Source organism: Necator americanus, chromosome III (genome assembly GCF_031761385.1).
Source record: "Necator americanus strain Aroian chromosome III, whole genome shotgun sequence".
Taxonomy (NCBI): Eukaryota; Metazoa; Nematoda; class Chromadorea; order Rhabditida; family Ancylostomatidae; genus Necator; species Necator americanus.
In genome coordinates, this window is record NC_087373.1 from 23756565 (window position 1) to 23784346 (window position 27782).

The following is a 27782-nucleotide window of genomic DNA, read 5'->3' on the forward strand; positions in this document are numbered from 1 at the left end:
GTTACTATTGGAAGGCTTTTGAATCACAGTTCGAAACATCCCAATTTAGCGAATCACGTTTATACGACGCTCATCGAAGGAAGGCTCGATTCAATGGTGTACTTTAGAGCGATACGAGAGATCAAGGTTCGTGGTGGCAGCATCGGTCTTTTCGCTGTCTATCCTCTAGAAAGCTGGCATAATTTTAGGTAGGCGAACAGCTGCTGTGGGATTACGGAAAGCAGTACAATAAAGAGTTTTTGCGGAAGAAATGTATCTGTAATGTGTGCGATCCACAGCTAGTCGAAGGTAGGTATCGCGTAGTTTTCGTTTCGCCGTAAACATCAAAACTACCGTCATATTTCCGATACAGAGTCAACCGCTTGCCTCAAGCCATTAACAACCACGGAAGTGGCCACCGCCAAACTTGAAGCGAAGGCAGAGCCGTGGAGTGGTGATCCATCGTTGTCCCAGCAAGTGTTCGGATCTGCACTACGCCGTGCACCCTTCGGTGTTCGTGATCTGTTGTTATCGGCGGCACGTAAAGCAGGAGCTGGAGGTTTTCTTCTCGAAGACGTAGGAGGCGATGCGTTTACAGCATACGCACGGAGCCGAAATGTGGTGTTTGGTGTGTCAGGGGTGAGCATAATATGATAGATATGATATATATATATATATATATATATATATTATATACCAGTACAAAACATATTTAGGAAGAACACTTCACTGCTGACATAACGGTACCACCAGATTGCACAAACAATCTTTGTCGTATGTTGTTGGCTGCATACAAGGACGCGTACAGACGGAGAAACGCAGTGATTCTAATCCTGAAACGTATGGATCGCGATCGTCACCCAGCTGTATTACTGCTCGGTCCTCGCCTGCCCGTATCGTCGAAACAGCGCTACAGTTGTTGCCTCGCCTACGTTGGACATAATGACAAAGTGTACCCTGTGGTAAGTTGCGTTACTCGTACCACGTCCCGGTTGTGATTGTGTGTGTGTGTGTGTGTGTGTGTGTGTGTGTGTGTGTGTGTGTGTGTGTGTGTGTGTGTGTGTGTGTGTGTGTGTATGGTGGGTGGTGGTGAAAAGGTTTGCAGAGATTGTAGGATGCACATATTTCAACATGTTTTTGTTTTCCAGAAACGGCAGACAATCGGAACGAGTTCACGGCAACCGATAGATGCCGAGTACAGAGCTGGAACATTGCTACACTTTCCTACTCTTTCCGATTTCCCGCCCTTATCGGTGTTGCTGGCAAGATGTATGCGCGAAAGTCTGCAGAACGTGATAAATTTTTTAAATAAATCTGAACATCAAGAATGATAAATTAAAAATAAACATTACCCGTTTATTCTTTCACATCGTACGCAACAATTCACGTCTTGCACAAACAGACACACAGACACACAGGCACAAAGGCACACACGCATTCGTGATCTCTTCACGTCTCTCGGTTTTTTACGCGCTTACGGCCGCTTCTCCTCCAATCAAACGCTACGGTTACAATGAACTGAGCTCAGTAGCTCTTAGCGCTCACGAACCGTGTACGCCGTGTGCAACGATAAGGAGAGGATAAAGATTTGAATAATGAATCGCTTGAAAAAAAAAACTTGTTGTTACTTTGTGAGAAACAGCTACGATCCCTTGACTCATCCAACACGAGACATATCTGTTTGAGTGGGTATCCTCAGGCTACTGCACATATTTCTGGTAACAATGTCGGCGCGCAATGTTTATGTCTAGTCGCACAAACTTTAGTGTTGAAAAAGGTAGATATGTCCTAAAAGGATCTTCCGGCATGTCTCAATCCGATCGTTTCTCCATCGGGCAGCTATACGCGTGATCAGCGTCGTCAAGAACCCCCACTGCCCTGTCTAAGGTACAAAAAGGTGCCCTGAGGGCAACTTCTATCCGTCTCCCCATGCACCCATACTCAACCGGTCGCATACAGCTGTGATCAGCGTCATCGAAAATCCCAGTGCCCCAGTTCTCACCGCATTCCTAACGCTCCGAATTCGGAAACAACAAGGTGCCCTAAGGGTATCCTCCATCCGCCTCCCCATGCACCCATACTCAACCGGTCGCATACGACTATGATCAGCGTCATCGAGAACCCCCACCGAACAAATCTCGTCGAAATCCGACCATTCCGAGTGATACGGATAAGCTATAGCCTCAAAGGATTATATAAATCCCTTTATTCGATCTTCAATATCCATTACGCGTCACTCTGTCCAACCCCGAATTTTTCCGCGACGGCCCTTCAGCCGTCTCGAAAAATAAGTTGTGGGCAATTACTTATAGTGGGACACCTCAATGCTATCAGTACTGTTTCGCCGCGCGCGACGTCGCGTCCAAGCCAAAATCGCCTCGAGCGGGAGCGGCCGGCTGCACATGTGGTGCGGCCGGCCTCACAAACGCTTATCCAGTGGAGAGAAGCAGTTTGCGGAGCGCTTCGCGTTTATTTCATTCCTTGAAGAAACTCATAAACGGAGTCGATTCTATCACATTGAATAAGTCGAGCACGCCGAATCGAATGGCGTCGGTACCGTTTCAATGGCTGCGCTCCTTCCGTGAGAGCCGCAAAAGCGCAGCAATTGGGCGGAAACAAAAAGTCAACGGAATCGCATGAAATTTTTACGAAACGTCAGTACTCTTGTGAGAAACATCTACGAAAAATTTCAGCTCAAAATTCTAACTCGCAACTGAGATATGAATTTTTGAATATTTTCGTTAATAAAAAAATTTAAAAAAAAAAATCAAAAATAAAAAAATAGAAGACGCGATCTCCCTGCCACGAGTTTTTTCGTTAATAATACCTTATCGCCGTTCTCTTTCGAGTGGCAACGGTATCGACACAGTTCATGCCTGAACAGCGGCCTTTGCGGCCGGCTGCACAAGTTGTGCGGCCGGCCGCACTGCGCTTACCACCGATCTTCGACAATCGCTTTTGCACGCCCATTCCTCCGCGAAGAAACGAAGAAACGGGATCAAATTTTGCACAATACCTTACCAGACCACGCCGGATCGAATGGCGCCGGTCCCGACTCGCTAGCTCCGCCCCTTAAGGTAGAGCCGCAAAAGCGCAGCAATTTGGTGGAAACAAAAACTCAGCGGATTTGGGTGAAATTTTTACCACATATCTGTATTCATGTAAGGAACACACAAAAAAAAATTCAGCCTGAAATATTAATCCACAACTGAATTACAAATGTTTAAATAATATTTCAGTAGTAAAAAAAATTAAAAATTTCCTGAACAGATAACTAAATGGTTATCAGCTCCATTCCTTCCCTACATATGACTCCACTATGCATGTTCTTGTTTTTAGTCACAAATCTGACAGCCATTGATCAGCCAGAGAGCTGAGTCATCCAGTCAAATGCCGAGATAGGCTCAGGAAAATTTAATAGTAAAAAAGTCGAAAATTCAGAAGTATAGCAAAAATTATCTGAATATCTTTTGCTTTCCATAAACAGAAGTCAGTTCTCTATCACATGAATATGATCTCGTCCGCATGTGTTCGCTTGCGAAAAACGCTGCGCGTACTATTGGGTTACTCCCTGCGTGGGTTGAGAGCTGCTTCGACTGCGCAACTTACTATCTTTAGTATTAGAAGCCGTATAGCGTTTTGTAGCCCATTTCGTTGTGGTTATTAATGCTAAGCAATTTTGAAAGAGAATTTGGTGAGTATCAAGACTTAGAAAAGATGTGTGAGTGGGTGACTAGAGACTTTAGGGTATTTTATAACCCTATTTGAACAGACCAAAAAGAGGTGGTTCAGTGGAATGTCTTTATTATGTGAGTACAGGTGAGTAGAACAATTGTCAGCAATAGGATTAGATGAAAAAGTGGGCAGAGCGTAGTCTGCCGCACTCTTTGACCGTACAAGTCGTAATGTCCTAGCATAACCATAACCGCGAACGGTCCTTTATGCCACGCCCCTTATACATCATCGGGGCGATGATACTGCCGCGAGCGACAACAGCATAAAGTAATAATTTACGAAACAAATTCTACTTCAACAAATGGTTTTCTTCGTACGGCTGGACTGTTGCGGAGTTTTGTGGAGTGGCATGGGTGGCGAGCTGACGTTGGGTTAGTGGATTGCTGATGGTGTCTTGAGAATTCGGCTTGGTGCAGGTGCATTGATGACGGCTTGTGGCTTGTTGACGACGATGACGGCGTTGACGGTTGGCGAGAGTGCTTACTTCTTGTATGGCCGTTTCGTGGGTGGCTGCGGTCTTTTGGAGACCGCGAACGGTCCTTTATACCACGCCCCTTATACATCATCGGGGTCGATGATAAAAGATAATATGTCCAGGCAAGATTCTCACCAAATCTTCTTCAACGAATTCAACCTAGGCGGGTCTGCGGCAGGGACAGCTTGGAACATCAACGCTGTTTAGGGTGAAAGAAGCACCAACGGAATCCACGGTACGACGTTGATTCCAAAGGTTTCGTTGTGGGAATATGAGCCTCTAATAAGGAAGGTCACGACCGCCCTTTTGAAACTGACGACCGCCTGCTCCGAGAGCCCAAGAACTAAGCGTTGACCATTCAACAGTTGTCCGCCATTTGGAAAAAATTGGAATGGTGAAAAAGTTGAAAAAGAGGGGGCCGCATGAACTGAACGAGTCTCAAAGAAATCGCCGTTTTCAGTTCTGGTCAACGCTTCCGTCACGCAAGAAGAACGATCCATTTCTCGTATTGTTATGTATTGTTACGTGCGATGAGAAATGGATCCTTTACGACAACAGGAAGCGTATTGCTCAATGGATAGACAACGAAGAAGCTCCCTAGCCGTTTCCGAAACCGAAATTGCACCCGAATAACACTATGGTGATTGTGTGGTGGTGTGCTGCAGGTGTAATCACTACAGATAATGGAAGTTGGCGATACCATCACCGCAGAAAATTAGTGCAACGAACTGGACGAAATGCACCGGAAAATCCAACTTCTTCTCCCGGCGTTAGTGAAGAGAAAAGCCTCGATTCTCCTACACGACAATGCTCGGCCACACATTTCAAATGTGATGCTTCTGAAGTTGAACGAGTTCGGCTACGAGACTCTGCCTCACCTACCATATTTGCCAGACTTTTTGCCAACTGACTATCACTTTTTCAAAAATCTAGACAGCTGCCTAAGAGGTAAGTTTTTCCAAAACCAAGGTGATGCCGAAAACCACTTTCGGAAAGGACCCCGAAAGCTCGGACTTTTATGCACCGGAAATAAGCAAACTTGTAGCAAAGATGCGTGGTCTGTAGTGGTTCTTTCTTCGATTGATAAAGCTGATAGTAAGGCGAGTTGTAGCATTTCGAAGTGAATGATTGAAAATGCGCATTTTTGCACCAACCTAATAATTATGTAGCAGACTGACAACTTGGAACGATATATGGATAACATCAGCAGAACTGTTGTACCTCAGCTCATAATTTTTTCTTTAGCATCTATATCAAATATTAACAAGATGAACAATCAAAGACAACTGTAAGTAGCAAGTATTACACTTCAATTCCAATGCGCCGACTTCCTGTACCAGTTTGCAGCAAAATCTTTCCCAGTGAAACAGAGTTCAATCTAAACGCAATAAGAGGTTAATTTCAGAATTTCACGAAGAAGACGGTACTATCACAAACCGGAAGAAATTCCTACATTTCTGAATAAACCTCTATACTGAACTCGAAGTAGAATCTGAATTTCGGCTCCACTTCAAAACAGAAAACTGCACAGGGTTACACTTTTCTGCAAACTATAGAGGGGAGGAAACTATCAACATTGAACGTTCATCCAGTTTATCCAAATCGCAAAGTAAGCAGTCGGCTCAAAACGACATAAAGCTCTATGCAGTTGCGTAAGTGGCTGTTCTCGGAGAGCAGTGAACCTGATGGTTGTGATCAAGGTGCAGCTATCGCTTCACCCGGGCTGGAACGATGACTGGTGCTAGCGAGGGTAGCTTTCGATCCCAACTGCTACGATCCAGCGCGCTGCTTATAGCGCAGGCGCTTCCTCAACTGCATCAGGCTTTAAGTCACTTTGACTTCGACACCAACTCTCACCGATTATGGCCATATCCACCGATGGGAACAAGCCAATGTTCGACTTCAACGAGGTTACGCCAGGCTGACGCAATACGTTCGATGGACTTATCTTTAAAGAAAAATACGCATGTACGGCCAACGAAAGTAAAACATTTTGAAAATGGCCACGAAAATCCTTCCGGATTTGCTAAGATACATCTTTGCAGAACAATCCTCATGTTAGCTCTCCTAATATAGATTATAACAGTTTACATTCGGTGCAAGTAGTATGCTGCGTCAATAGAATTCCCTTCAGCCCTGGGCCTTTGCTAGGGTAATTATCTTTCGTTGGACCCAGTCACTTGAAAATATCTCGTTTTCTTCCACCTTGAACCACTTTTTTTAACCCATTGACGACAGCTCGCTTTTTGAGTATGCTGCAATAAACTATATTTTAGCAATGAAGTAATTTTAATAACAGATAATAAATCGGAGTAAAATTATTAGGTACAAAAAAACTCTTTAAAGGCAGCATACCACGATCCTGACGTGATGGAGTCGGCGGAAAAAGCTAGAGATGCGGTGGATCTGGGGCGGTTCCTCTCATGTTTCCCTAATCATCGTTATAGAAAATGGCGTGGGGACAGCTTTATTCCCTATAAGGTACGTTAGAACGTCCCTCTGTGTACACGTTTCGGTCACTCCAACAGTCTGTGCATTGGTTTCACTTGAGTAGGCAGTCGAGGAAAGCTCAATGATCTTCGAACGTTAGCACCTGGTGCGGCGCGTGCAGAAGGATTGCACGTTGCAACAGGAGTTGTTGTAAACAGATGAGCGGAACCACGGTGGATCCCGCAATCTACAATCCCATTCCTAGCTTTTCTTTTTTAGCTGATTCTCCCACCAAGTCAGATTGGTGGTACGCTGCCTTTAAAAATTAGGAAATCAGACAAATAACTGTTGAAAAGTGTGCGGCTTGCCGGTGAGCGGAGTTGTCCCATGCTGGCAAAAAACAGACAGCTCTGCACATTAAGAGCCGTGCTGTCGTACAAATGGTTAAGATAATTACCATACTTTCTTTGAAACATTCTTGAATTTTGTGTAGTTCCTCGAAATTGTCGTTTGCTAATCGGATCGCCTTTTCTATTCGCGTTGAAATTATTCTTTTTGAAGAATTTACCATGTTAGAAGGAAAACTCCCATTTCTTATCATTGATACCGATTTCGTCTGCGTACTTACTCGCTCTCATGCGGCATTTAAGAAAACGACGAAAAAGGAGCGGACTAAAATATATCTATTTGATACTCCCAACAGAAAAGAATGGATATAAAACTTACTACGATATGGATTTTCAGGGGGAAAGAACAATCTACGAGTGTAACGTTGAGAAGCGGCGCACAACCCGTACACAAACGATCGCGCAAGTCCCTCTTCAATGCAGTCCTTCTTTTGCCTTCTGCCTTTCGACAGAATTGCCTGTTTTTCATCCGTCATTACTCGTTCAAACGCATAGCACGTTCAACTTTTTGACTTTCCATCTACAAAAGATTTCTAACTTATTCTTCCTTTTGATATTCGCAGTGATGAGGAGAACGGATATATATATATATACACCAGCCTGGACGTCCGGCTAAAGCCGCACTTCAGGCTTATTTTATTGTTCGCTTCGCTCGCCTTCACCGATCAGTAAGAAGTAACAGTAGCGACATTTTTTGGGAAATTAGAATTGCTTTTTTCTATCAACGCTTTTTTCAATTTTTTTTTACCCGAAAATTTAAGCATAGATGAAAGATTTTATAGGCTTTCCCTAAACGCATCGGTTCTGTATTTGGAGAACAATCAAACTTGATTTAATATCTATGTTTCTCTCAAATCGCCACATTTTGGAACCATTATTCGAAGTATGAGTCTCCTCCGTTCTTAGCTATTAGCAAAGAGCGAAGTGCTAACATGAAATGAATAATCACTATCGTAGTGATTATTCATTATCATTCATTATTTATTCATTATGAATATCACTATCGTAGTGATAAAAATAACGTTCTACGTCAGATCGCATAAACGTTGGCTACTATGTATTGTACTATAAGCAGCCGTTCGCACGTGCTTTTCCTCTTTTTGAAGATAGGATGTTAGCAGCATCAGGACATGCTGAGAAATGCGAAGGAACCACAGAAACCCATTCTACTGCGTTGGGGCTCCCGCGCACCACTTCAACCGCGTTGGATCCGTCCCGCCCCATTTTACAGCTATCTGGCTCCGGGGCACGAATTCGACGCCATAGTACCCGTCTCACCCAATTTTACCGCCTTGAGGGTCCAGCGCACCAAACCGACGCCATAATATTCCCCCTCTTTTTAAAATTTCTTGACTGAGACACGCACATACACAGGCCCACGTACGTGACTAAATAAGCCGTTATTATATAGTATGATAGTTTGAAAATCTGTAAAAAGAAGTACACATTCACATAAAAGTTTATTTACCCTCAGTAACATATGAGAAAAACTAACTTGCCTTATCAAAGCCAACATACATAACTAACAAATTTTAGACAATGGTGAAAAGGTAAAGTGCTCGCCTATCATGTGCATGGCGATGGTTCGGAACCTCACCGGTGTAGGGTTTTGCATCATTATGGAGTATTTTCGTGACACACAGACAAATATATATATATATATATATATATATATATATATATATATATATATATATATATATATATATATATATATATATATATTGAGAGTGATTCTTTCGATGTGTTCTCTTCAAAAGTAACCATTAATCGAGAAAGAGCTTTTCCCTCTTGAAAACGCCTGACTACTGGGAACTCTAAAACTCATTGAGAAACGACTGTTGAACTACAATCAACTCCGTACCACTTCTTTTTTATATTAAGATCTGATTGTTGTTCGTGACTTATTTATCACCTCTGAGGAACGAAGTTGTCCATAGGTAAGCTATACAAAGTTGGAAGGGTGTGTGGTTTGGTGGTATGACTAAGCCAACATTTATCGTTCCATTTTGATATATAGCAATATTTCCTTTCCTTCTTGTTTTATTTGTCCTTTTGTTCTTTTCTATCATTTTTTTCCATGATCATGGTTTAGAGTTTAGAGGAATTCCCCCCCCCCCCCCCCTCCCTCCCTCCCCATCTCTATGAATTTTATCCTGTATTATTAGTTCACTAGAGTCCCTTCTGCTTTAATTGTGGCTATTTTTCTCTTATTGCATCGTTTTTCCCGAGAGCGCGACGGTTTCCGCGGTGAGGGCTCGCCACGTTGCACGCCATCAGGGAAAACAGCTTTACCAGTCCGGAGTGAGATTTCTTTGAAGCAGCATCAGAAATATTCATAGCAGTGACCTTTGCAAATCGTTTGAAAGAGTTTATTTCCAGCAATAATTTCGCCAAACTATACTCGAAGTAATAAATAATCAAGGGAGGGAGAGAATCGAGATAATAAATAATCGCACGCCCATCACGACTCATCTAGCGAATCACTCTGAACGTAGCACTGAGGCCTAGGCTGCTTACACCACATTTTTGGTATCCGGACAAACTTTCCAGCCCGGTATTGCGAAGCAGTCATAAAGACCACGGTCTGTGACCATTTTTTTGAAATTGCTAGGGAGCAGCTCTACGACCGCCGTATACTCATCAAAGTTTTAGCTTTCTTAGGCGTCGGCAAGCGGTAAAGATATCACTGGAAACAGGCGCCAAATAAAAGCCTATTCTTTATAAATCAGGTTTATTTTGAGGATGTGCTCCAACACTGTTTTTGGTCATGGATAGCATTGGTCTGTTGTCGACAATTTTCCGCAGAAAATCAAGTGATTGTTGCCTTTCCTTCCATGCAGTGAAAAAGTACGAAACATATTTCTCACCACCGGTGCAAAACGTAGAGTTTTGCTCTTCTTATTAGATGTGCAGTACGATTTCCTCCGTATATGATTGTTTCGGCGACGTTGAATTTGTTTTTCAATCACCAGTCTCTCATGTTCCTGTCATGAAAAATTGTGACCTTCATCGAAAAGAGGATCTTTTTCATCGACTTATGGAGAATACATTCTAGACCGATACTCAAACTGTAGAAGAAATAATTATCAAAATTGCTGAGTCCTTGGTGGTGTGGAGTAACGTTTTGCCCAACCTCTACCGGTATGTTCACTTCAAGATGTGACTGTTGGGTCTAAAAGCCTTGATGTCTGGCGAGTTATTGACCCATCGATTTCACGAAACTGTGCGGTCATTCTCATCCGTAACCTAAGTATTGCGACATACAGGTGGGTACGCACGGTTAACAAACTGAATTGTCGTTAGCTGGCTCGCTGACGCGCGACGCTGAGGCGCCGAGCAGGGCGAGATGCTAAGGCGCCGCTTCTGGCCCAATAGTTTATGCAATTCCACCCAAAACAATTAACTTTCATTTGAAGCACATTTGGCATTAAATGGTGTTGCGGAGCACATTGCGCAGCATTTAGCTGTGTGTATAGAGGTCCAAACCAACATGAAGCACGATGCAGTTTCGTAGGCGACAGCGGTCGAAGCGATCCGGTGTAGTGTGGCGGTTAGGATCGAGGGAGAACTACTGCCACCATCATTCTTCGCTATAGCTTGCTTCGTTTGTTCATTTTGACCCTGCCATATGTAAGTGGTCGCACAAAGTTGTATGACTCAAATCAGCAAACATATCACATCACAACACTTCTCAAATTATCTAGTTGGTTGTAGACGAACTACTAACCATAAGATATATCTGACCACCGCTGGCCAACTTTTATGGCTACACTAGCCCTATTACAAAGCACGCCTGCAAAGTGCAACGGGTTTTTGGAAGTATCTTGGACCACTTCGATTTCGTAATATATGAAACCATGTTGAGTTTGAGATGGTTAACAATGCAAGTCAAGTTTGCACAGTTATCCTCTTCAAACATCCTAGAAACAAAACACGAAAATAACAACTCTAGTAATAATTCCAGTCTGCAAGATGATGAATGAGCGGCAAGCTAGATAGTAACGTCCATATCCGACTCTCCTTTGACTTTGAGACCGTGTACATGGTTCAGCAGTGAAATGGGATTATTGTCTTTTCTTTTTAGCTAACGTTCACTTTAAATTTTGTTCTCCGTCTTAATCCGATGACACAGCCATATGTGACTTCCCGTGCCGATAAGCGCGTCCAGGATTGGAGATAGTTCAGTCCAAGAAATAATGTGGGATGCATCACACCTCATTTGTGTTACGTTCACAGTGATGGGCATCGCGAAATCAACGTGAGTGACGAAACTCATGCTACTTCTGAAGGTTACGTTTCCTATAAATTATCGATTCATGCGATTCCCTACATTTTTGTGTCATTTCAAAATGTACGTTTTTAATAGAGCATTCATTAAGAAGGGAAGGCAAAAGGACGGTGTAAAAAAGAAAAAAGGCCAGGAATCTGAACAAACGTGGATGCAAAGTATCCTTATGGTTGATGTTTAGAAAAACAAGTAAAACTGAGGTGTGCAGAGTTAATCCTTAAAAAATCTTAGTAGGAAATAGAAAAAAACAACCATATATAAGGTTATCTATGGAAATTAGAGCACTCAAAACTAATAGTACAAGAAAGGTGACCACCATAACAGCTGACTTCGCGCTTTAAGAGGATCAGGGTTTACCAGTACGAGACACAAGAAAGCTCCGAAGATGGCACACACTTGACACACAACGAATTCCAGGCCGTCATAAGTTCTAGCAACATTGAGCACCAACCGCTATTAAAGCGCAACACAACAGATTTTAGTTGAATACATACACATCACAATGAACAGTAGAATGTCAAATCAGCATGTTGACGTCACAGCGGCGCTCACCATTCGAAAACTGTTGAAAGGATATCGTTTCTGAAAAGATTGGATAGTTATCTACACACGTCTAAATCTAAAACATGCATTGCATTCTGATTTAAATTACCACAACATGAAATAAGAAGAGTATGTGAAAAACGGTTAAGGGTCGCTGGCAGTGTGATGTGCAGAATTGTACTAAGCATCCTTAGTTTAGCAAGTTTCAAGGTCAGAGATAAATAGATGTTTAATATAGGCAGATCACTATCGAAAAGTTTTACCTCACTACCAAGCTACTAACCTTGAATAACTGGGCTCTTAATGGTGTTTTAAGAACAGAAAGCCAGTAACATGAATGATGACGGTCAAACCGAGACACTGTGGACTGATCATAAAAAATTTCACTGTATATGACAAAGTTCACCAAAATAGAAAAAAAACCACGGATTTTAGTTTCTAAAACTTTTTGAATAATTCGACACGAGACAAAAATGTGACGTTGTTAGCAAGATATCCTAGCTGAAAAATACAATTCTACCTGAGCGACTATAAAACATATCAGCCATTTAAGCAGCAACCGTCAAAATCAAGGCTGACTCTAACCACTTAAAGAAACTTAAAACATTAAAATAGAATGTTCACTGAAACCTTAGACAGATTAGGTTTATTATCATTTCCACAATTATGCAGGCAGGCATCTTCAAAGTTTAATACTGAATACGACAAGTACGAACAATTAAAAAGTTGTTATATCCATCATATCATGACTAGATCAGAGCAACGCAGTGAGATTAATGTCTCCTCAGAATACATAAGCAAAATGTTAGGCTTTCGGAGAAGCAGTGAAATAACACATAAGGATAAGCATTTAGGGAATAAATAACAAGATCAAGAAAATCCTACTGTTTTCCTCCGGTATTCGATGACTGGAACACGGATGAGGAAGCCATAAGATTTTGTATGTACTGTCCCAAAACCTGGTTTTCGGAGCGAAGTTTCAGGCTCTCCTCCTTCACGGAATCCACTCGTTGACTAAGATCTGAATAAATGAAGCCATTTGTACACAGAGAACGAATTTAGTGAAACATGTGTTTGCAAGTTGTGTTGTGAAATTCTCTTACATAGGAGATTTCTGACATGAAAATAATCCATAAAGGTGGAATATACGGCGTTCCAAAGGAAAAAAGAAGATACATACAAGTTATGTGTTCCATCCATTAATTAATCGCTTCCCTAATCGTGAAGCTGACGAGTTCAAGACTTCAACAAGAACGACATGCTCAAAGTAGGAGTCTAGTTAGATTAGAAAAAAAAGATACTGCACTGATACTATATGAAACAAAAACGAAGCACCTCCAAGAACCTTCCGATACTGAAAAGCAGTAACACGCTTTCAAAGCATTGCATGGAAGATATTCTGTTGAACCGGAAATGAGTCGGCGCTGATTAAAACAAAAATAATTCCCGTAATTCTTTGCCGCTTCCTTTCGGTCTAAGAGGCCGATGTAAAGGTGTTCAATCTGTTCCTTTTTTTTCGAATTAAGGGAGTTCTCAAAATCCATAGTTAATGGATGGAACACATTACTTTCGTGTATCTTCCTTTTTTCCTCTACTCTAGCAAGATTCCTACCTTATGCATTTAGTTCTGGTTGAAATCAAAGAGATAGTTGCAACCTCTTCAGAATGAAAAAAAAAATCTCAATTCATATGGACTTCCCTTTTGCAAACATGTGAATACTCACGAATGTAATATTTTAACTTCAAACCATAACTCTAGCCGAACCGTTCAATATTGCAGTAGATGAAGTCGAGAATTAATTTGAAATTTTGTAAGCCTTAGACGAATATCCTCGAATCCGATAGAAACTACTTTTGAAAAAAACTTAGATGCAAAAACGAAAACGTACAACGGAACCATGCACCATGCAGTGTATGCATTAGTTGCAGCAAAACTGACTTGGCGTTCACCGTCCTTCTGCTACCGTCTATAGGTATTGATGACGACCTTAAGGGCATCACCCCACTAATCTGGGGTGGTACTAGTTTCAGATGAGTCATGCCTATACGACGGGGTCATAGATTGTGGGGAAGGGGATGACTTTGTTCATCTCTCGCTGCATTAGTCTAAACGGACGACCCCGGAACGCTGTTTCTTGCGACGGCTTCTGTTGCAATTCGCCTTTGCGCTCCGCCCCGCCTTCGATTCGTCCGAATGGGCTTTCGACGAATCGCAGGCATAGCGTTTCCGGGGTCGTTCATTCAAACTGATATAGGGAGAGATGAACGGAATCACTCTCTTTCCCACAATCTACGACCCCGTATAGGCATTATCCGCCTGAATCCTGTACCACCCCAGATTCGTGGGGTGAAGCCTTTAACGATCGCGAGCGCCATCGCCCCTGATGGTGAAGTACAGCACCTTTCGCTGCTACCGCTCATCTTCGATGAAAATTGCAACAACACTCATCTCACATTTTTTGTATCTTAGGGGAACCTTATAGAGTCACCCAACAAAGACGAAGGCGGGAGTTACAGACTTCAATAGATGCCCTACCAACCTAATCTATGCCAGTTCAATACAATAAGGAGAGAATTCACAGTTGGCGCTGGGAATTGGAGTTCAATACAGTAAGGTGAGAATTCACAGTTAGAAAAACTAGAGTAATGACATTATAAAAGCTTCTCACCATCCAAATTTTTAATCAGCAGCATCGATCGGCATGCCTGACGCGCAGTGCTCTTACTGCGACGACCAACAAACGACCAAGCTATGACAAACACTACATAAAGTCCACGTTCATGCCATTGTCATAGTACATCCACCCAGTACTCACTCTCACGAATTTGCAATTGCCATCATTTTAGAAACTATTGACTGGAACCACGGAAAAGTACCATCTAGTGTGTTTTGTAACTCAAGAACTTGAGATATGAGTCGCGCTTTCTCTTCTGGATCTTCCAGTGGCTCTTCCCTTGGCAGAGGCTGTGCAGGCCTTGGTGTTCCTCCTCCAATTATAGACACAGTGTCATCTGGAAAAAAATTTCTTCCACAAGTTCTGGAAAAAACAGTAAGAAACTATATGATGAAGGGACATTTGAAGAATGAGATAAAATATTGATAATGTGATAATGACTTCAAAGTTTCCTATTAAGCTTAGTTATTAAAGAACGATTGTATTTCATCGTCGAACTACAATCCTTCATACTTCAACAGCCATATGCTCTTCCCAACCGTGTTTTTCAAATCGCTTCTGAAAGTGAGGCAGATACATATATACGCGAAAGTGATTATATACTAACCAGATGCCCATCTGATCTCATATAAAATGTTTGTCTTTGCCCATAAAATGGTGATATTTAGATCACGCAAAATTGGCATGTGTTAGGACAGAGAATAGGGGTGGGGTTTCGATCAATGCTCTCAAGCACAACGCGAACATTTTCAAAGGAAATGTAAGGCAATCTAACAACCAACAACTAACAATTGTCTAACAACAATCTCTAACGATAACGTAGGTTTCACTCGCATAAGGGTCCGTAATGGTGAAGCGAGATCCACGAATCTGCCTCAACCTCCTCAGGGGCATATTCAAGTAAAAGGACAAAGGATAAAGTGTTTGACGTTAACCAATCCACTTGGGATGCGCCACTACGTTCACTTCAATTCAGAATCGTTTGGGTTAAATAAATTAGGCTACAAAAAAGCTTGGGAGTTACAGTATAACGACAATTCCCATTATCGTTACTTTTGAAAGCTGGAATTTTTCGTTTTAACGAAAATTTTTACATACATAATTGAAGCTAGTAGGTACATTATTATCTCATATTTCACATGAGGATTTCTCTTGCTTCTGGTACGATTACAAGTTCACCTCAGTCCACAAAATTGTAGTGGATATGTGTGACTCTGTAGAACTATTTAGTAGCTCGTGAATTACATCTTAGTCGGCGATGCAGCGTAGAATTAGCGGTAAGTAAGCACAGTCAGCTATTTAGGTCTCAACAAAAGTGAATCTCTTTAGGATACGCACCATCGCTAATTGCTCTGATGAATCATGAACGGGGCATGCTCGAAATTCCGCCGGGACCCTCTTTACACGCACCCGGTGAGAGCTGATGTGTTAGGTCAGTGTTCTTATCCTCTCAGACAGGTCTGGGACTAATTTACTGATCTCTGTGAGATCAAACACTTGGTTAGCACTAGGACTGAATCGTATCTCCGATCGATCATGCTGCAGCCACAGCGGAACCTCTAACCGAATACGCTACACCGCTACTCGTATTCAAGTAAAACCAATAAATAGATTGGCCACTGAGGAAACCTGAAAGTGTACAATGGTGGCAATGGGGACGGGCTACCTTGCAAAAACTAAGGTTGTAAAGAACCTTAAAGGCAGCATGTTGTATTGTTGTCCTACATTTTGTTGTTAGCTCAGTGGGGTATCAATCCACTTGGGATATGCCAAGGCGTTTTACTGCAATTCGTAATCGTTGAGGTCTACGAACCCGTATCTAGCCTATACAATGACTTGAAGTGGCTAACGAAATTGTATCAAGTCAGTGTTTTTAACCTCTCCCCCCAGACAGGTTTGGTACTAATTCATCGACCCGTGGGGATGAAGGGCTTGGTTTCGACTAGGACGATTTCGAACCATCGACCGTGTGGCTACTGCATTGTACTATTATTGCCCACTTTTGAGGTGATCTTAAAGTTCTCGTTTATCCTACCCTGAGATCATTGAAAACATCACAGCGGTACAAAGCGTTTTGATAGGCGCCCGTATAGGTGCCAAAGTCACAATATCTGGAGAAGGACCATTGGCTGGGCACCACATGAGGTTTTCCTAATCGATATCGAAGCCTTTTGTAGTAAACAATCGCGCAAAGGTCTGCTGCGCAAGTGCACCACAGTGGCGATCATAACAAATAATAATACAGTAGGTTACCTGAGCATAAGGAGAAACTGGAGCACCTCCTGAGAAGCACAGTTCCTTGACTTTTTCCAAACTCTTCCTAAGTTTTTATTGCCCAGTTAGTTCAAAGGGGTGTAATTGAGGACTTGAGGTTAGGATCCAAAGGTATTGTAATTCTTTGCAAGTTAAGGAAACATCAAAAGCGACTCCGAACGATTCTCTAGAACGTCTAATGTTGCAGGGGCGAATCCTACATGCGTTGAAATGAAAATAGAATAAATCCCTTCAAACGTTCTTGTCGGACTTACCATCATCTGCAAGAGGGATATCCTCGTTAACAACGCTGGACGGATCGGGCATTTCATGGAGTGGACGGTTGGTTCGACCAGCACTTGGCTTCGCACCAAAATCAATATGATTCTCAGCCAACGCAGCGAAATGCTGATGTGCTGGCGAGGAGGCGGAGTTCCCATTTTCGCCTCTCCCTTTGAGTCTCCGTTCGCACATCCTTAAATCAGCATTTTCCAGGAATGATCACTGATGTGCAACTTGGAATCGCCGCCAACATTCTTGGCATTGGGATCTTTATGTTGGTGGTCCTCTACCATTACATCACTGCAAACCAGCGATCCAACTAATTTCTTTAACCTCTGAGGTAGGCTTATTCGACTCACAATGTCAGCCACTCTTACGTTCGCACTTCGGAATTTCTGGACTGCTTACCTGCACCACTTTTTACCGTTGTTCACACAACCGCTTCCACAGCGCACACAAAATTCCCATCAAGCTTACAGTAGAATCCAATCGCCATGAAGCACGGACCAGTTCCGTTAGCGGCTGCGCTGAAAGCGACGCGGTGGAGCTAGCGGCAAGCATCGATGTAGGACCACTGCGAACTACACTGATGAATGGTGCTGGCGAGGGTCCCCACTCAATCCTAACCACCGCGCTCCACCGCACCGCTTCGGGCGCAGCCGCTTACGCAAGTGCACCGTGCTTGATCCGACTATGCGTCGACGGAGATGTACGTTTCACAACTACTTGTGAATACTCCTGACATATTCTCCCTCGGAAACACTTACTGGTTACTCATGATTGTTTTCTGCGATCCTTCGCGGGCTTATTTAAAAACTATAATCGGGAGGAAGCGGTGTGAAATTGTACATGGTACAATTGCGTAAGCGGCTGCGCTTGAAGTGAGTTGAGCTGGCGGTTGCGAGTGATGATGGGAGGAGATATGAGGCAAAATTAGCGGAGGTTCACCTCGATCTCAACCGTGGCGTTTCAAGTGCCGCCGCTTCCGCAACTGCACTGACCTTCAGTTCGTTTGTAGCCGACCTCTACCGTTGTTATCTACCGTTGTTAAAGTGTTTTTTCTATTCCTACTTGTGATGGTGCTCTTGGTGCAGATCCGTCTTAACTTACAGAGAAAATCAGATATTGAAGAAAATGCAGCTGGGAGTGGGGCGGGGGCACTTAGTGGCGTCCTTATTACTGAATGCTCTATCTCACTTTTTTCTCTTAGTAACTTTGGCTTACATGTCGTAGATCCTCTTAGACTAATGCTGTTAGGGCCCCAACTGATTTAATTAGTTACTTCCAGAAAAAAATGGGGCCACTGAGTTCCCCCTCGCCCTAAACGGCATTTTACCACAGATATTTTGCTTGCAACTGCTCTTTTATTGGCACTTCCAGTTGATAAAATTCATTCTGGTTAGATTCACAAATAGCGTTCCAGGCTTCTGCCGTCACAAAGAGGCAAAGAAAGGAATGGAAACCACAGCTACCGTTTTGCTATTATGTGAGATAGCATGAAGTTTAAGAAGAATGCAAACCTTCATAGAGCTGAATTAGCCGTGTCCAATAAATGGTAGAGTAGTATGATTAAAGCAAGGAGTGTGTGCTCCTTGCTTTAAATTCTTCATTTGAAACTCTTCATTGAGGCATTTATCAAAATCTGGTGACGATTTTAAATTCGAACTATAGTAACGTGGAGATTGTAGAGATTTACTTTTTTGGAGGCACTGCTGAAACTATTTAGAAAATTAGCTCAGTGTCACGCTTAATTGGATTTTGAAGAACATCGGAAGGTAACTGACAAGAATGATGGTTCCTGTTAGCCTTCGCGGAACGCTCACATGATTCCGTATGCTTACTACAACTAGTGCGTGCTATAGTTTAGTCTGTAATGACTGCTTCATTTGTGTAATGCTCGAACGCTACTGCACGAAAATGATGCTCACACAAAAATGTGTACAATAGTGTCAAAACGAAATGAAGCACGGTGTATTTGCGTAGACGTCCGTGCTCGAAGCCGCGCGGTGGAGGAGGCGGTTGGAATCAAGGTGGGACTTTCGCGAACTGCAGCGAAGAAGGGCGCTAGCAAGGGTGCTCCCGCGATCCTAACTGCTACGCTCCACCACACCACCACGCTTGCTTCGATGCTGCAGTATATGCAGCTGCGCCGTGCTTCGTGTCTTTTTGACCTTCCTATGTTTTACAACTTCCTAGACCAATTGCACTTATCGAATGAAGCAACATCTGTAGGTGCAAATGCATAGGTGCGATAGGGAGAAGCCGGACTTTCCTCAGCTGAAGGGGGTCCTTTCGCAACCGTTCAAAAGTGAAGGAGGTAATTTCGCCAACCGTTCAAAAGTGAAGGGGTCAGAGCACCGGCTCCGACTATCGCGTCTATGAGCACATGGCAGTCAGAGGCTTCAAAAAAAAAAAAAATCCGCGTTTTCAACGCTACTATGTAAAATCGTACCTTGTATGTCGATCAAGTGTCCCAGCACGTCGTACCACCACTATGCCGAGATGGTGCATGTGTGAGAACAAGTGCTGTGGAACCAGTGGATGAATTTATGTCTTGCTTAAGCTACTTTATTTAGGTGTTCTGTTCTACTCCTTTTCCTTCCTGATGTGAATCGGAAGCGCGATATCGTCGTATACGTAATAGTCATTAATGGGTGATATTTCCATATTGATGAATAAATTTTGTGTTAAATCATGTGAATGCCGAGGTGTTGTTGACGCCAACTACATACTACGGATGACTTTTTTTTTTGCTGTGGCCCGTGGATAACAACATTTTCAGTTTTGTCAGTTGATTTTCTTCGCGATATCATATCAAGCGCTGTTGTCGTCCCTACCATACTTTCGATGCACAACAACATTCGCCATACCGGTGAGTACTGTTTTGGGACATGAATTCGGTGCTTGTTTTCTTGTTCCTTTCATTGTTTTTGGAAGTCTCATTACATTGAATACGTGAATCAGAACTTCGAAACATAAGCTTGATTAGGAAATTTTTCCCTACGAGTTTTGCGTGAGAGATAAAAATGAACTTCCACTCACATGTCAACATGAGACATCCTAGGTGCCATAAAATACTCACTAAACGCAACTCATTTGCGGTGCTGTGTTTGGCTGGATGTACGCAACAATGCATGTCCAGCAATGAACGTTCTCTCTCCCCGGTTAAGCACCCCTCTTTTAAAGTAGGGTGAAAACGACATGAAGCACGTTGCAGTTGTTGCCAACTATTACTCTAGTTCGCGATCCTCTACTCGGTTGAACGCATTGATTTTGACATGTAATCGTTTGTGATGATTAGAGTTTAGAACCAAGGTCGCTTGCGAAGTAGGTGCTGACTAATCGCCTTCTGTATATTCTCCAATGCGTGATATACGCGTCACATCCAAAGTTACAACATTGTTGAAAAACGTAAATTTCTAGCATTCAAGCACTCCCTCTTTTAAAATAGGATGAAAACGACATGAAGCACGTTGATCAGCATAAATCTTGATGCTGCGCTCAAAAATTTCCGCGTTGTATCCGGTTGAATACTGCAGATCTACTGCGGACTCTCCTATCCGCCCGATGATGTGCACTTGGTTAAAGAAAAAAGTTGGATTTGTTTCTAATGCCTTCGCCACAGAAGTAGAAGCCGTGCGTAGCAAAGAAGAGACGTACTGGCCTTGCCCCTTTGTGCCTGAGAATACAACGTATTCCATTGTAATTTTTTTTCAATGCGTTTGAGTAACTGATGCTTTTGATGCAGAGGTTAACATATGCAAGTTAGAGCAGTGTACGATACTTTTTGACACTGACATTGATGTATATTTTAATGCACAAAGGTGTGTTCTCATATATTAACATGGAGAATTTTGATGCTGTTCAGACAGGTGGTATAAAAATAGTTTTATTTCTTGCAATGTTATTGTCAGCTGTCAAAGGATTAATTTTTGTTTATGAGTTTAAGTCAACTGTTTTGTTTTATGTCCTCATCAGCCGGGAACTTCTGGGATCCAGTCTTCTAGCATCGAAAAACAGTTTCGTTTCGGATCAACAACTTCAAGAAGTGGTTATTCCACGCCTGGCGGTTACTCCAGTTATAGTTCATCGTAAGCTCAATTTTTGTCTATTTGCATTCTATTTTTGTTAGGCAGCTCGCAGATTTCCACCAGCGCCGTCAAAACATTTTCATGTGTGTTGATGTTGTCGAATACCGATCACTGGGCAGTTGCTTGACAGCGTACGCAAAGGGACAAGTTTGCAGCTGTCCATGGATACTGTGGTGGGGGATGATGGGGCACTAATTTACGAATAGAGGTGAGGGAACCTCCTAAGTAACGGAATGCAGTTGTCGATGACATTAAAGGCTGTATTACTTGCCGAATCTTGTCCGACCTGCAAGATTCATGAGCTACATGAGTTTTGCCGGTTTTTTTCAATTCTGCGAGCAGTCATAAGAGCTGCTAAGAGATCATGATGAGATCTTCTGAGGAGGTGGAAGATCTGTTCATGTCACTATGAAATAAGTGTTTAATTTGCTCAAAACGATGTTTGTTTTGTGCTTTAGTCAGAAATCCCATATTCTGTTGATTACTACGGCATTTAGGTGTAATCGGGTAAAACGATCTACAGCCCTCTGCTGTTGTGTAACCGGCTGCGATGAAGCGGCGTGGTGGTGGTGGTGGAAGCGGTTGAGGTGGGAGCATCGCTAGCTACAGTCATCGCTGCATTTCGACTGAACTGGTGTTCAAGCTGAAGATGGTCCCACCAAGTTCCCAAATGCTACCTCTACCGCATTGCTATCAACGAAGAGGCCTACGCAACTATGTTGAGCTTCATGGCGTTTTGACTCGTCTATATAGGAGTTGTTTTCTCTTCATTCTCTTTTTGATTAGCAATGGATAAACAGACCGTTGACTTGACAAATCTTTGAATAACTCAGGCATTTCAAGCCAAAGATAGTTTTACACCGATCTCAATTCACATATGAGTCCTCGTTATGAAGGACTTCTACGTTTACAGTATAAAGAACGAATGTTCAGAAGAATGTTCTCGAGACCCATTTTTTCCTTTTCTTTCGGTTCCTTGGCTGTTCATCTATTTTCAAAAATTCAATCATAGTAAAAAGCTGTAGAATGCTCAATATTAGAGTAGATGCAAAAAGACGGTATGGAACGAATTCGAATTCAAGAGGTGATAGTGTTCATGACTTTTCCTGCACAATATTATCCTAGAATGCTCTGTAGGCGTTGATTGTCCTCTGTGGTTGAGCGTATGAAGTCGCTATTTCCCATTTATTATTCCTGTGTAGTGTTTGTCCCTTTTCTTCAGACCTGATCGAGTTGGTTGTTTCACGGCTGTACGAATGTCTGCGTGGGCGAAGCTTTCACGTTTTGTTCGACGATTCATGCATTTCAAGCAGGTAGGACATGGCATCTTTTTGTTTTTATTTCACTTTCCGTTCTTGTTCCAGCTTTTCTGTACTTTTTTCTAATACTTGCGTGCTAGTGGCCATCTTTTCTAAACAGGAATGTTTGTCTAAAATCCATACATGAGGGTACTTGAAGTTTTTTCACAAATTCGATTGAAATTTTGCACGAAATTGTTGGTTTTGTTCATGTTTTTCTCTCATATTCAATTAAGATTTTTCAAAAAACAATTGCATAAGATGGTTTCTAAATGGCTACGTGATTATTGAGAGATTTTTACTCAAAATAGTCGTTTCCAACTTCAGAGATTTTCGGCAGGTAGTTCGAACAGAAACTGTAGAATCAGTAGCGCTGAACAAATTGGAAATATTTTTGAAGAGAGCACTATTCAAAGTGCTTGTAATATCTTTTTTCGTTGAAAGATACTGATGATGAGTATATTCGTTTTGCACCGTATACCAGGTTTTCTGGTATTGAACTCTGGTTGCAATCGAGGAAGGGTCTTCGCTACCTCCAGTCACTTTGGCAGTTTGAGTGGAGCTAGCGGTTATCCCTTCTTTCATGGCACAGTCGCTAGCTCCGCCACCCCAGGGTCAATTGTTTAGTTGGGAAAAAGCTCCCTTGAAATAGTACTTCCATTTAATTCTTTCTAATATAGCTGCTCATGTAGCGAGCAAAAATTTACTTCTAATATATAAAATATAGTATAAACACCATAGATACTTTTTGCGAGGATTATAAGCGTGGCAGTACATACGTGTGCATATAAGTTGAAAATACGGGAAGTTATGGCGTGTATGCAAGGATACACTTTACATTCTGTCTTTGATTACAGACGGTCAATACTTCGGTCCCTCCAGAATCATGACTTTGCAAAACGAAAGAAAAACCACTGAGAACTGCACTTTACCGACTTTTTCTGAAATTGTGGTGTTCACAGCGCTTATGCGCGAATAACACTGACCCTGATTGGAAATCAGGGTCATTTCCAATCAGGGTCAGTGTTAATCGCGACTTCTGGACCTGTCAGATCTTATATATTTTTTTGCATTTATTACTTGTTATTTTGATTTTATATGCTGATATAAACATTTAGCACTTGTTTACAGAAAGGTTTAGAAAAACAAGTGGTGGTGCGTTTTGTAGAGAAAGGCTTGTTCTGTAAAATAATTAAATTAACCTTCTCAGAGACCCGCTGGTTTTTCTGAAAGTTGAGTTGTTAGCTGAGAAAAAGTTGAGAATTCTAGCAAATTTCCTAACCACTTCTCAGCTACTTTTGAGAGAACAAAAAAAAGTCTGAAAAAGCAAAGCTGAGTTATAATATAAAAAATCCTCTCCGTAATACATTTTAGATCGGATTAGTTTTTATTAAGAACGAGCTGAGTTGTTGGATTTTGTTCCAAGTCATACACTGTTTGATGCGCAGTCGATAATTCAAAATTTTGCAGTTTTTCTCGTTGCGCGAGTATGGGGAGCTGTTGAAAAATCCGCTGCCAAATTTTGATAGAGTATTAGGAAAAACATTCGGCTGTAAATTTTGACCTCTGTAGGTATTCTGGTTCTCTCAAATTTCTTGCAACTAGGTTGTAAAAAAAACGAGGTAAGCTAGAAGCATCAAATGCTGCTGAAATATACATGAAACTTGTCTCTACAACCGTCCAAAACTGTATTTTACGAAATTCGCTACGAACATCGTTATTTAGCAACTCGTTGAACCTATTTTTGCACTAATTTTATCCCTATCTCCTGCTTTGCATGTCCTTTTTCTCCTAGTAACATCATCAAAATTACCTTTAAACTGGTAATATGAAAGCTCATCATTTTCTCATATGCCTCTTCAACGATATTCCTGATCGTTCCAATAAAAACGGCGCGTAGCGCCATCCGTCAACACTAATCGGTGACATCACTGGGCCTCTCACAAAGAACGTTTCAGATTATGAGAACTGAATTTCGCATCCTTTGATATGAGTTCATTCAACAGCGACTAACCTATCATCGTTTCCTTTTTTGCTCTCTTCATTTCTTCCCTCCTCTTCCCCCTCCCTTACGATCCCCTCTTGGTCCCACACCTTTTGCGATCCCTCTGTTGAAAAAATCCCCTTGACCCTGGTCGCACCACTTTAAGCGCGGTCGCTTACGCAACTGGGTCGTTCTTCGGGTTGTTTTGAAGCCGGTATGATTCGCAACATGTTATTGAAGTTTGCTTAAGAGAGTTACATTTTCGTATGACTGGCTTCAGCGGTCTTCTGGTCTTGTATTGAATTTACTCAGGATAGGTGAAACCCAAAACAAATGCCGAATACATGAGTTGTGATCTACTTTTCTACAGATGAGCAGACGTGTGGAAAATCACGAATTTCTGGCCTGTTTAAGAGGATATTCCATCTGACCATTGCAGATATAGCACCTTCATACGTTACATCACTGTGTAATACTGAAGAAGCGGATTAAGAAACTAAGTGAATATTTCAGGAGTAATTACCTGCAGTGTTCTACGAAAACTCACCATCATAGTGCGAAATAAATGTCCTAATGTGTTCAAAACTTCTATTGACCCACTTGACAAAGTTCCAGCTTTGAGCTGAAAAAGCTGTTGAATTTTTTTCGTGAGTGTGCACATAGGTGCGATAGGGAGAAGCCGGAATTTCCTCAGGTGAAGGGGGTTTAGCTCATGGGGTGCAGCTCAAGTGAAGGGGGTCCTTTCGCAAACTGTCCAAAAGTGAAGGGGGTAATTTCGCTAACTGTTTAAAACTGAATTAGGTCCCTTCCTCAACCGTTAAAAAGTGAAGCGGCTCCGACTATCGCATCTATGAGTGTGGAGTAGATGATCCTTTCATCAGAACTCGAGATGGTTAGGGAATTCTTTGAAACTTTCATGTTGGACTGAAGCAGTTTGTTCTAGATGGACTTCGAGTTCGCCTCATGGCAGATGCTATACTTGCTAATTCAACCACAAAAAGTGTATAGAAATTTCCTCTACAGGAAGCGTAAGTTGGCTAGATATTTTAGTTAATTTATTAGTCGCCTTTCTTTTCTTTTGACTTTTATTTGAAGATGTTACACTTCTCGTTTACGGCTTTTTTTCTGTTAAGGTACCAAGGACCAGTTTGCACGTGACGACCCAGCTTTTCTCGTTCTTCTTTCGCTCTCTCTGTTGTTCTCTTCGGTCTTCTACGCCGTCGCCTTGGGACTTCCTCTTTGGGGATTTGTTAAATTCTTTCTCTGGGTGGTCTTCATTGATTGTATTGGTGTTGGACTTGTCGTAGCGACGATTCTTTGGTGAGTACTTTATCTTAATTATCAGTAGTTTCTTTTTTTCGGTGACGATACTGTGTTGAAGGTGGTCATCGAATCGATTTTTACGGAAGGTGCAAGATCAAGACGTGGAGTGGGGGTATTGTTTCGATGTTCATCTTAACGCCTTCTTTCCAATGCTCATTTTATTACACGTTCTTCTTCCAATAATCTACCCAAGTGAGTGCCGGTTACCTTTGATTTTGCCTATTTTGGTACCAGTTCATTGATACAATTTTGCTGCGATTTCGCTTTCTACAATGCGCACCTTCGGAGGACGCTGCCTTTGCTGAAAGGCAACAGGAGGTGGAAAAAGGAGCTGGCTGACCACGGCGCAAAAATGTAACGTTGAAGTACATTGTTTAATTTGCGGAAACCTCTACAAATCTGATATCTAGTACTATCTTACCTTAGCGAGTAAACACTTAATCAACTAGTGATATAGTTGCGTGAAAACTTGCACACTCTGTGGCATTTGAAAGAAATGAGTAAAAATCGGTTTTCTGATTACTTATAAGTTCTGTGGGAGAGGAAGCATGTTTTCTGAGGAATAACAATTATGAGATTCGATGGACTTGTGGTTGGTCCATTTGTGAAAACTCACGCACGTTATATGTACACTTCTCAAAATCGGCTACTATTGGCTTGAGTTCTTCTGAACGCTATAAATTGCTTTTGAACGGGATCTCGCTGACCGCAGGTGGAATCGCTCTCTATTCTTTGTGTATCAAAACATTGTGGAATAATCGAATCTGCTGGAGATTTTCATTTTTTCCACTACTTCCCTAGGGCTACAAGCACATATCTTCTAAACTTTTGTCTTTTAATGTATACATTGATATCGGTGGGTCAATGAATTTCAAAAGTGTATCTCATCCTCCCCGCTCAGTTCACGCTTACTCCGTCGCCTTTGTGGACTTCTGGGAGCTTCAAACAGAAAAGAGAGATGGGACTTGGATATTTAAAAATTGCGAAATCCATTGGTGCTTTTTTAAGGGAACATACAAATTTATCTTTATTGTCTTTTAGCTAGTGATGCCCTGAACTCTAACTTTCGATAATTATCGCTTCTCTTCTTAATTCACACATTCCAGCTTTGGTTGATTCACCCTCCTTCTTGTCTATTGCTCTTGGAAATACAATTTGGTTCCTCGCAGCTGTTTATTATGTGTATATCACTTTTCTCGGGTACACAGGTAAGTTCCAAGTGATTCTTATATTTTATTTTTTAATACCCATGTAGCCCTTGGCACTATCTTGTTAGATGTGTGGTTGTACAAACTTCAAGATCTTGCGGTAGGGCAAATACGAATTATCATATTCATTACCTGCCACTAAAATGGGTAATGGGACGACGCATTCTAGGATGTACTTTGCTGTTGGTAGCATGTACATTTCATTTTTGTTTGGTGTTGATTGTGGACGAATAGGTTGTAGAGTTCGATTGTCACACCACTGTCTTCATTTTATCAGGAATCAGTTGGCATTGCCGTCAACGGTGGTGCAAGGACACCTGTGGGGGCAGCGCTTTCATAGTTATCATCTTTTGATGAATTTTTTTTCACTTTTTTCATATTTTTCGGATATTTTAAGCCGTGCAGCATTGTTTTGTGGAAGAACCATTCATTAATTTTTTTTTGTTCTCGCAGAGCATAAAGAAATTGAGCGCGGGAAGTGCTTCATGTAATATAATGTTGCTGTTTAGCCTTGCCAATCTTGCATCGTACGCAATACTTCCTGTATCCAATGACGTTCCTGTTTATCTCATGGGTCGCGACAATCACAGCCGGATGGAACATTTCTCAAAGCGCCATGGGATTCTACCACTACAGAGTGCGCTCACACGACGAAATCAATCATTCCATGTAGTTTTCGCAATGTAATTTTGTTGTCGGTGCTCCAAGCGGCCTAACTCTTTCAACGCGAAGAGAGATTACAGTGCCCTAATGTGACTTTAATACCGTGTGGCAAGTCTATTCTTTATTTTAAAACGCTGCTGGTTTT

At 42.0% G+C, this 27782-nt stretch overlaps 3 protein-coding genes across 6 annotated transcripts; 2 read left to right on the forward strand and 1 right to left on the reverse strand.

Moving 5' to 3' along the window:
- Positions 1-93: 93 nt before the first annotated feature.
- Positions 94-4790, forward strand: RB195_010682 (uncharacterized protein; the record flags this gene model as incomplete). Of its 2 annotated transcripts, XM_064191803.1 has the most annotated exons (6): positions 94-126; positions 189-288; positions 353-618; positions 696-941; positions 1128-1248; positions 2027-2160. In XM_064191803.1, 6 exons carry the CDS (start codon positions 94-96, stop codon positions 2158-2160), a joined length of 900 nt encoding a protein of 299 aa, XP_064049386.1. The 2 variants fall into 2 exon arrangements, with proteins under 2 accessions (XP_064049386.1, XP_064049385.1); XM_064191802.1 differs by lacking the exons at positions 1128-1248; positions 2027-2160 and adding an exon at positions 4650-4790.
- A 7075-nt stretch (positions 4791-11865) lies between these two features.
- Positions 11866-19581, reverse strand: RB195_010683 (uncharacterized protein; the record flags this gene model as incomplete). Of its 2 annotated transcripts, none has more annotated exons than XM_064191805.1 (4): positions 11866-11899; positions 12746-12881; positions 14738-14872; positions 17064-17262. In XM_064191805.1, 4 exons carry the CDS (start codon positions 17260-17262, stop codon positions 11866-11868), a joined length of 504 nt encoding a protein of 167 aa, XP_064049387.1. The 2 variants fall into 2 exon arrangements, with proteins under 2 accessions (XP_064049387.1, XP_064049388.1); XM_064191804.1 differs by lacking the exon at positions 11866-11899 and adding an exon at positions 19523-19581 and having other exon boundaries at positions 12742-12881; positions 17064-17263.
- Positions 19582-19720: 139 nt separating this feature from the next.
- Positions 19721-27647, forward strand: RB195_010684 (uncharacterized protein; the record flags this gene model as incomplete). 2 transcript variants are annotated; one of them, XM_064191806.1, is made up of 9 exons in its annotated part: positions 19721-19778; positions 19853-19942; positions 21020-21161; positions 22384-22474; positions 25387-25471; positions 25577-25763; positions 25825-25958; positions 26873-26974; positions 27484-27647. In XM_064191806.1, 9 exons carry the CDS (start codon positions 19721-19723, stop codon positions 27645-27647), a joined length of 1053 nt encoding a protein of 350 aa, XP_064049389.1. The 2 variants fall into 2 exon arrangements, with proteins under 2 accessions (XP_064049389.1, XP_064049390.1); XM_064191807.1 differs by having other exon boundaries at positions 19721-19724.
- Between the last annotated feature and the right edge of the window lie 135 nt (positions 27648-27782).